Below are 8,536 nucleotides of genomic sequence, written 5' to 3' on the forward strand. Positions count from 1 at the left end.
TGCACTGATCTCCTTTTTGCTTGCTGGCCAAGTCATATTCCCGTGGCCTGCTCGCTCCCCAGGCACTGTAGAAAACATAAAAGAGAAATCACAAAAGCAGTTGACCGAGATTCCACAAGTTACAGTGACTGTGCTGGCTTGGGAACCAGGCTGAGGGGAACTTGGAGGGTTATCAGAAATTTTCACTATACGGTTTTTCACGCTGACGCTGAGCACACTGCAATTTGTATTAATGAAAAACATTATGAAAGGTTTTTTTTTTTTTTTAAATAAATATCTATCAGCTTGTACTTTCTGGGGGGCATCCCCCTAAAAAGCAGATAGGGACTGCATGGAGTTTGCCCTGGACATGTTAAGTCTTTTAAACAGCAGCACACTGATCAGTCTGTTGTTTTGGAACAGGTGAAGGGTGAGGAAGAGGAGGAGAACACCTTGGAAGTCAGAGAGACTAAAGTTAAGGGCAAAAGGTGAGTGTCACCCTTTAAGGTCAGTACCTAGAATTGTGCATGGGGGTTCCACCATCATTCTCATGGTGGAGCAGAAACACTACCCCAGTCCCACATACCTGGAGATCCTAGAGTCTTTTATTCCTGAAAAGATCCACTCTGTACTCAGGCTGCATCCTGGGGTGCTTCAGAGCCAGGGAGCACAGTTCACACAAGCAGCCAAACCCAATTCCTGCAGCCCCAGAGGCCCCAGTAGAAGTCATTGCCCTCCCTCAGATGCTCTTTCCTTGGGAAATAGCACATGCAGTTTTAGATCTCTGCATTGAGCCCAGCACATACCTGCTTCTCACAGCCACCCACGGCTGCTAGTGAGGAGAGAGCCCTATAAGGGAGACAATCTCGCTCTTAAATGCAACTCAGCTGCCTTCAGGGGGGCTCAGCTGTGCTTAGTCTCTTGTACTCAGTACTGCATTATGCCCTGTTCCTTTATTAAGGGACATGAGGTAAGAGAAGCATTATAGCTATCGTCATGCTCTTACCTATTGCTCCTTTTTGAGGTCTCAAATGATTAGCAGTGGTGATTACAGAGAGATTGTAAGTGCTCCTTGGTTGTGTCCCCAGAGCACCGCTCTTAGTCTGCGATGTGGGGAGTACCACAGTGCGCTGGATACTGTGGCCCAGCATGGGCTGTTGCCTGGTGCAGGGAGAGAGGATGTGGTCTTTTGCCCGAGGCTCTGCGCTACCAAGCTTGGGATATTGTGCATACACTGCAAGACCGGGCAGGCGGATGCTTTCTGAGCCATGAGAGCTGAGAAATAAAGGGTGCTTTTAAGGTGGGTCAGAATCACGGTGAAGAGAACAGTAGCTGTGGAGTTAAGTTGCCAAGGTAGACTGTGGTTTCTGGCATACTTGGAGGCCTCATGTGATCCTGCTCTTGGGCCACCAGGCATGACTTGAAGTCCTTTCACTTCTGTCATCACCTCGGTCCATCTGGTGCATCTTACAGGTTTGGTGAAATCTCGATCCTTTCTGTAGAACCTCAGTCCAGAACCATGCTCATTTGCTGACTATTCCTTAGTTTCAGATCCTGTGGGCAAAAAGCTGAGAATGATCAGACTTTGTGGGAACAGGTGCTTAAGATGTTTGTGATTTGTCTTCTGGACATTTGCACACGCTTCCTCTGATTCAGATCATTCTTATCATCTGGAGAAGAGTGGAAAAACCCCTGCTGAAGCATGCTTTATAAATGCAGAACTAGGGAGAGGAGTGTGTCACCATTCTGCTTCCAAAATGGGAGGCAGGTGTTTTTGTGAAGCAGACTGTTACTGTGCCTGGACACAGTTCACCCTGTGCTGCCTCTTGTCCTGCTTCCCCAGTCCAGAGTAAGCACACCCTCTGGGACAAGACATCTGTATGCCTTGGAGGAGCAAATAAAATATTGGCCCCAATCACACATGATATATGTGATGTGTGGGCTCCCATCCACAGGGGATGTTGCAGGGGTTGGATCTGATTGCTCTCTCAACGGAGATCTCACATGACTTACCTGTTCTCCCTTCCAGTGGAAAATTCTTCTCTGTGAAGCTGCCATCTCCTTTGGCACCAGGAGCCAAGGTCCGTGTATCTGTTGAAATGGTTTTCACGCACGTCCTGCAGCCCTACCCCACCCACATCACCCAAAGCGAGAAGCAGTTTGTGGTCTTTGAAGGAAATCACTATTTCTACTCACCATACTTCACCAAGACCCAAACGACCCGGGTCAAACTGGCCTCTAGGAACGTGGAGAGTTACACCAAGCTGGGCAACCCTTCCCGCACTGAAGACGTGATTGAATATGGCCCCTTCAAGGACGTTCCTCCATACAGCCAGGTAGATGACTGTGCAAAGAGGTTGTGGCTCTGCAGAGAGCATCTTGCAAACATGGCACCTGCGTCTCAAGAGGCTGGAGAGTGGGAAGCGGAGGCTTTTGTGTAAGAATTGCAGGTCAAGCCTGAGTTAGCCTCCGTGCAGGCTAGGAACATGTGCTCCAACAAGGTGCTCCTAGTACAGATGTGATCGCTGACCGCTGCTTGGTGTCCACAGAGCAAACCAAGCCAGTTTGTGCATGGTATTGGCAGGGGTGTATTTGCAATGGGGAAGACTATATCTCTAGCCCCCTCACTGTTATAACTCAGCCAGACGTGCGGGGTGTGACCTATGAGTACACCCCAGGCACCCGGTGCCCTGTGTGAACTGGGCTGGGGTGGCTCAAACCTTCCCGTGCAGTCAGCTTCACCTCTCTGCAGAGTCTGTCAAGGAGGTTTCTCTGTGGGACGTGGAGACAGATAATTGTGAGGGAAGGTTGCTCCTTACTTCAGGTCTAATAGTTTATCTTTTTTCCTTATTAGGACACTCTGAAGGTGCACTATGAAAATAACAGTCCATTCCTGACCATCACCAGTATGACCCGAGTCATCGAGGTGTCTCACTGGGGGAACATTGCAGTTGAAGAGACGGTTGATTTAAAGCACACAGGAGCAGTGCTGAAAGGGCCTTTCTCCAGATATGACTACCAGAGACAGCCAGACAGTGGGATCTCTTCTGTCAAGTCTTTTAAGGTTGACATTTTGCATTTTCTTTCTTTCTTTTTTTTTTTTTTTTTTTAAACTGTGGCTTCCCCCTTTCTTGCATCCCCAGAGGGGAAAGATAAAATATGGTTGTCCTTTTCCTTTTCTTTGGTAACCATACCCAAGTAATAAGGGAATATTAAAGCTCTAATCTATTTTCAGAGAAGGCTCATTCTAGGAATAGCTTTTGGAGGTAGAATTAGGAGGTTATATGCTTTACTGCATCTGTTGGCCAAACAAACTGCATATACCAGGGCATGTAGTGTTTCTCCACGCTCCCACCCCTCCCGTCTCAGGGACGCTCTAAAACTCTTAATCCCTGTGCTGACAGCTCTGCTTTCCGTTTTCCACTGTGCAAGGGCCATTCATTCTGTCCCCACCCTTTTATTTTCAGAGTTGCTTTCTTTGTCATATCCTCATCATATTGAGCAGTATTAATTGGGAACTCACCCATTTATTCCTTGCTCACAAAGCACTCAACAAGAGTTAAAGCTGTGACTCTGCTAGCCAGATGTGAAAAGTATTTTGTGTTTTCATCTGAACCAAAACCTTTCTCGCTGCTTGAGGCCTCCAGGATTGATTGTTGTAATTCTCTAAGGTGGTGCAGCCAAACAGAAATCTCATTTTGCTAAGCATAAAGCCAGCAAGCTCAGTGAGCTAGGGCAGCGGGCTGGAGTGAAAAGGGGATTGCTGTCCTGTTGGGCATGATGAGATCCCTTGCTGTCTGGGATGTTTGAAACTGGGCTGGAGAAAGCACATTCATTTAGAGGCCAAGTGATTTTAGTGCTGGCAGCCACTTCTGTGGATGATTGCTTATAATAGTACAATTTTACCACTCAGTGCGACTGAATGGCCATTTTGTCATCTCTCACATGGGAGCGCCGTTTCTTGATGCTTAACAGCCATTACTGGTTTTGCCAATTTCACTGGAAATAACTCCTAGCCGATGCACTGACTGTTGCTTCTCTCCATACAGACCATTCTCCCAGCTGCTGCTCAGGATGTCTATTACAGAGATGAAATCGGAAACATCTCCACCAGCCACCTCCTTGTCCTGGATGACTCCGTGGAGATGGAGATCCGTCCCCGCTTTCCACTTTTTGGGGGATGGAAAACCCATTACATCATCGGATATAACCTGCCAAGCTATGAATACCTCTACAATCTCGGTGGGTGGCACAGGGGAAGGGTATAAGAAACCTTCTCCTCTGTGTTTAAAAGTGGTTGATGTACAGTAAAGAATTCAAAGCTGCGGTACACTGCACCTTAGCAACAACAGTTGCTAGCTATTATTTCTAGAATATGCAAATCCACCTTCTTTTCTGTGCTTCCTTCAGGTTTTTGTAGACATCCAGTTAAAATATACTTGAGTGAGCTAGTGCCCCCTGCTGCACAGTGTATCCATCCAAATTCTGCTCTTGCTTCTGTTCAGAGCTGAGCTTCAAGGTTGCCCCTTGTTCTTTGAGGAACTGTAACCACCCTCTGGTCTGCACTCTCTTAGGTGATCAGTATGCCTTGAAAATGAGGTTTGTCGACCACGTGTTTGATGAGCAAGTTACAGACTCTCTGACTGTCAAAATTGTCCTGCCAGAAGGTGCCAAGTAAGTGTCATTACTCCTGGCTTGTTACTGCAGACGGTGCTGTGTTGGTGGCAGTTCTCCAGCCTGCTCTAATGGCCTGAGGGCAGTGAAACAAAACCATGACTGTGCATGTGGAGGAGACCTTGGAACACAGCTTTGCTTCCTTTTAGAGTGTTGTTTAAACTGCATAATTGGCCTTGTGCTAGAGGCCACAGTTGGCCAGCCAAGTCCTAGGTTACATCATCTCAAACACTGTAGAGTCATATGGGACTGTCTGGCTTTATTCACAGGAACATCCATGTGGACAGCCCCTATGAAATCAATCGTGCTTCAGACGAGCTTCACTACACTTACCTGGACACTTTTGGACGTCCAGTTATTGTGGCACACAAGAGCAACCTGGTGGAGCAGCACATCCAAGACATCGTGGTGAGTGTGGCCTCTCTTCATGGTTTGACTGAGCAGTTGTGCCTCCTCTCTATTCAGCAGCACAGTCAAAACGCCTGTATCGGGTTCCAGAAATACGTACTTGCTGGACTGCATGGCCAGTTCCGCTGCTGCTTGAGGAGGGGACTTCTCTCCCATAGTAACATGGGTCACTCCTCAGTGTTTCAAACTTCTCTTCTAGGTTCATTACAGCTTCAACAAAATCTTGATGCTGCAGGAGCCTCTGTTGGTGGTTGGAGCTTTTTACATCTTATTCTTCACTGTGATCGTCTACGTGAGGCTGGATTTCTCCATCACTAAGGTGCTGTATGACAAAGAGCCCTGTGGGAGCATTAGTGGCTTACTCAGCTGATGGTTGGATTTTTCGTACCAGTAATTCTCACTGTATATTCCTAAAAAACTTAAATGGAGCCCTGTTTTTATGCTACCTGAGCATTGATACTCCTGCAGGGTTTGAACTGGTGTGCTAAGGCTACAGAAGTTTTGCCTTCTGGACAAAAAGGAATCCCTCCCTGAGAAGCAGGGATGTCCGAATTCTCCTTCTGCAACACTTTAACTTACTTTTGTTAAGCTATTTGTTGGGCTAGGCTGAGTGCTGAAAGGTGCTTGCCCTAGTCAGTACTTGTACCATTCGCCTAATTACTGTCAGTTGACTTAATTGCAAAGGGAGCAGTTTCTGTAACAGTCCTGTGGCAGACTGCAAGCATGGCTTGATGCAGATCGAAGATATGACTGCTTTGATCTTCCTTTCTGTCCTTTTGCAGGATCCAGCTGCTGAAGCTAGGATGAAGGTTGCCTGCATCACAGAGCAAGTGCTTACTCTGGTGAACAAGAGACTTGGGCTGTACCGTCACTTCGATGAAGCAGTGAATAAATACAAGCAGTCACGGGACATCTCCACCCTGAACAGCGGCAAAAAGGCTTTGGAGACAGAGCATAAAGCCCTGACAAATGAAATAGCCTCCCTGCAGTCTAAACTGAAGACAGAAGGCTCTGACTTATGTGATAAAGTAAGAAATTTTTTAAGCTCTCCTATTCTTGGCTCTGACAAGTATTCAGGGTGAGTTTTAATTTGGGGTTTAGTTTCTGCAGCCTGTATTTTTTTTTTTTTTTTTTTCTCCTCTGAAAATGGCTTGATCCTTGCCAGGGGAATGAAGATCCATTTGTTCTTTTTGCAGTAATCTTGGTTATGCAGCCCTGTAAGTGCTGCTGGTAAACAGCTGCATGAGTACAGATTAATGCTTTTGTAACACAATCCTGATGCTTCTCATTAAGCTCATGGCAGTGACACTTAGGCAAAAATGGAAACTATCAACACGTTATCAGTTCTGACTTTACTACTGACACCAGCCAAACCAAAGTCTTCTCCCTCATCTCTTATTTTCTTGCACATGTGAATTTGGTGCTGACAGAATTTTAGTAACACGATGCTCCTCAGGGGGTATTTCGCTGTACCATGTTGAAAGCCATGGCACAGTAAGCGCACACCCACTATCCTTTCCTCCCTCCACTATATTTCAACACTTACCTGGAACAGCCACTTAACCCCAAGTGAGGGACACTTCAGTCTCTAAGGTCCATTCAACCAACAGCCACCTTGCTTAATCTGTTACTGACTCAAAGAGTAGGTCTGTCATTACAGACCTGCTTCTCACCTCATTAACATTAACTGCAGGGACACAGCTTCCAGCTGTCATATTTGTGATTTAGCTTGAAGCCTTTAAAATCTATCATTAAACACTCTTTAACAATCATTGCACCTGTCTCCTGCCAGTATGGCTCCTGGGTCCTCGGAGCCCCTTTATCTGCACTGCTTAATTATCCATTCGTGAGATGTTCCTCATAATGTGATGCCAAAGAAAGATGACGGCTCAGAAGGCCAATATTCAGGGACTGGAGATGTTTCCACTTAGCACTGACTTCATCTTTTGCTCCAGCTATTCCAGTTTCACTCTAGGGATGTGTTTTTTGTCTCCTCTAATACTCCCTTTGTTTCTCACTCCCGTAAGGTAAGTGAGATTCAGAAGCTCGATGGCCAAGTCAAGGAGCTCGTTCTGAAGTCTTCAGTTGAGGCTGAGCGGCTGGTAGCTGGCAAGCTCAAGAAGGACACGTACATCGAGAATGAGAAGATGCATTCCAACAAGCGCCAGGACCTGGTCACCAAAATTGACAACATCCTTGACGCACTGTAACTCTCTGGTTTAGCGACTGGGTGGAGGGGAGAGGTATGAAGGGAGATGAAAAGCCTGGGAGTGGATACACTTTGAGCCAAAACTCCTTCCCAGCAAAATTAGGGGAAAAGTTGATGTGAAATGTCTGAAAGTACGTTTTGGTTTTAGGTTTTTCTACAGAGCCTGTCTGCTCAGCAACATGTGCTATGCAAGGGACCACGACATCATGCTGTTTGGCTGGGTAACAGGGTTTCTTTACCAGAGATGAGGCTCAGCCAGGTTATAAAACAGTCCCCCACTTCAGTTTTCCCTGTATAGATGGTCCCTGACTAAACGCACACAAACAGCCAGTCTGAGCACAGGCACGCTCATGGCAAATCTGAATGTCGCATCTCCAGAAAGAATAAAAGACACCTTTGTTCTATTTTGAAATAAAACTGCCACTGCCTCGCCTTTACGTGTTGTGCAGGGATGGGGGGAGGCAAAGGCGCTGGTGCAGAGGGGCTGCGTGGCCCTATCCTGCCCACGGCCCTGCAATGCAGTTCCTTGGGGAACAGAGTTCAGCCCTGACTGCTCCCACCTCCCATCAGCTGTGTGCCTTGAAGGCAGAGCTCTGCCACTCCACAGGGCTCTGACCCAGGCAGGGGAGAAAGCCAAGCCCTTGTTCCCTAGGGATGTGCATGCAAGTATACCCTTACTGAGAGAAAAAACACAATGCAACCCCTCCTGCTAGCCTTTCACTGTGTGCCACATGCTTTCCTGCTGCATGTGACAATAGTCCCTGCGTCCCTTGTGCTGCCCCGGTAGGCCCTTCCTCACACCTGGATACCCTGGGGTGTGCACACAATTCCCTGATAATTGCAGTCTAAGAATTTCTTTTCCTGTGCCTCTCTGCTTCAGTGCACTGCTAAACGCTGCAGGCTGCAGGGACTGGAATATAGGTCTCCCCTGAATAGCTTAGCTGTTTACCAAAGCTGTTTGAGATCCCAATAGAGAAAGGACCAGAAAAGAGCATAATGGGGTGTGTCCCTCTGCCTTCTTTCTGGCTGATGCCCTGTCCTGCAGGTGGAGGCAGCTGCCTGTGGATGGATGTTTCTGCAGGGCCGGGGTTGTTAAGTGGGGTGCAGCCCTCTCCATTGGGCATCCACAGCCACCTGCGGGAAGCATACTCGGCAGAAGTGCTGGAGGCTGCTTACAAACTGGGCAAGAACATGGCTACGCCACAGAGCGATCTGAGCCACCCCCGAGGATGCTAGTGCCAAAAGTGGTTGTGCTAGGGGGTTGGA

General features: G+C 47.5%; 1 protein-coding gene across 1 annotated transcript; it reads left to right on the forward strand.

Annotated features, from left to right (window-relative positions):
- Positions 1–402: 402 nt before the first annotated feature.
- RPN1 (ribophorin I) lies at positions 403–7,687 on the forward strand (the record flags this gene model as incomplete). Its single annotated transcript, XM_009572253.1, has 9 exons — positions 403–467; positions 2,009–2,315; positions 2,834–3,043; positions 4,029–4,221; positions 4,554–4,653; positions 4,923–5,061; positions 5,261–5,380; positions 5,844–6,089; positions 7,089–7,687. Coding segments are annotated over 9 exons (1,563 nt in total), but the record flags the coding sequence as incomplete, so codon positions are not given.
- Positions 7,688–8,536: the final 849 nt, after the last annotated feature.

Source organism: Fulmarus glacialis, unplaced genomic scaffold (assembly GCF_000690835.1).
Source record: "Fulmarus glacialis isolate BGI_N327 unplaced genomic scaffold, ASM69083v1 scaffold39212, whole genome shotgun sequence".
NCBI lineage: Eukaryota > Metazoa > Chordata > Aves > Procellariiformes > Procellariidae > Fulmarus > Fulmarus glacialis.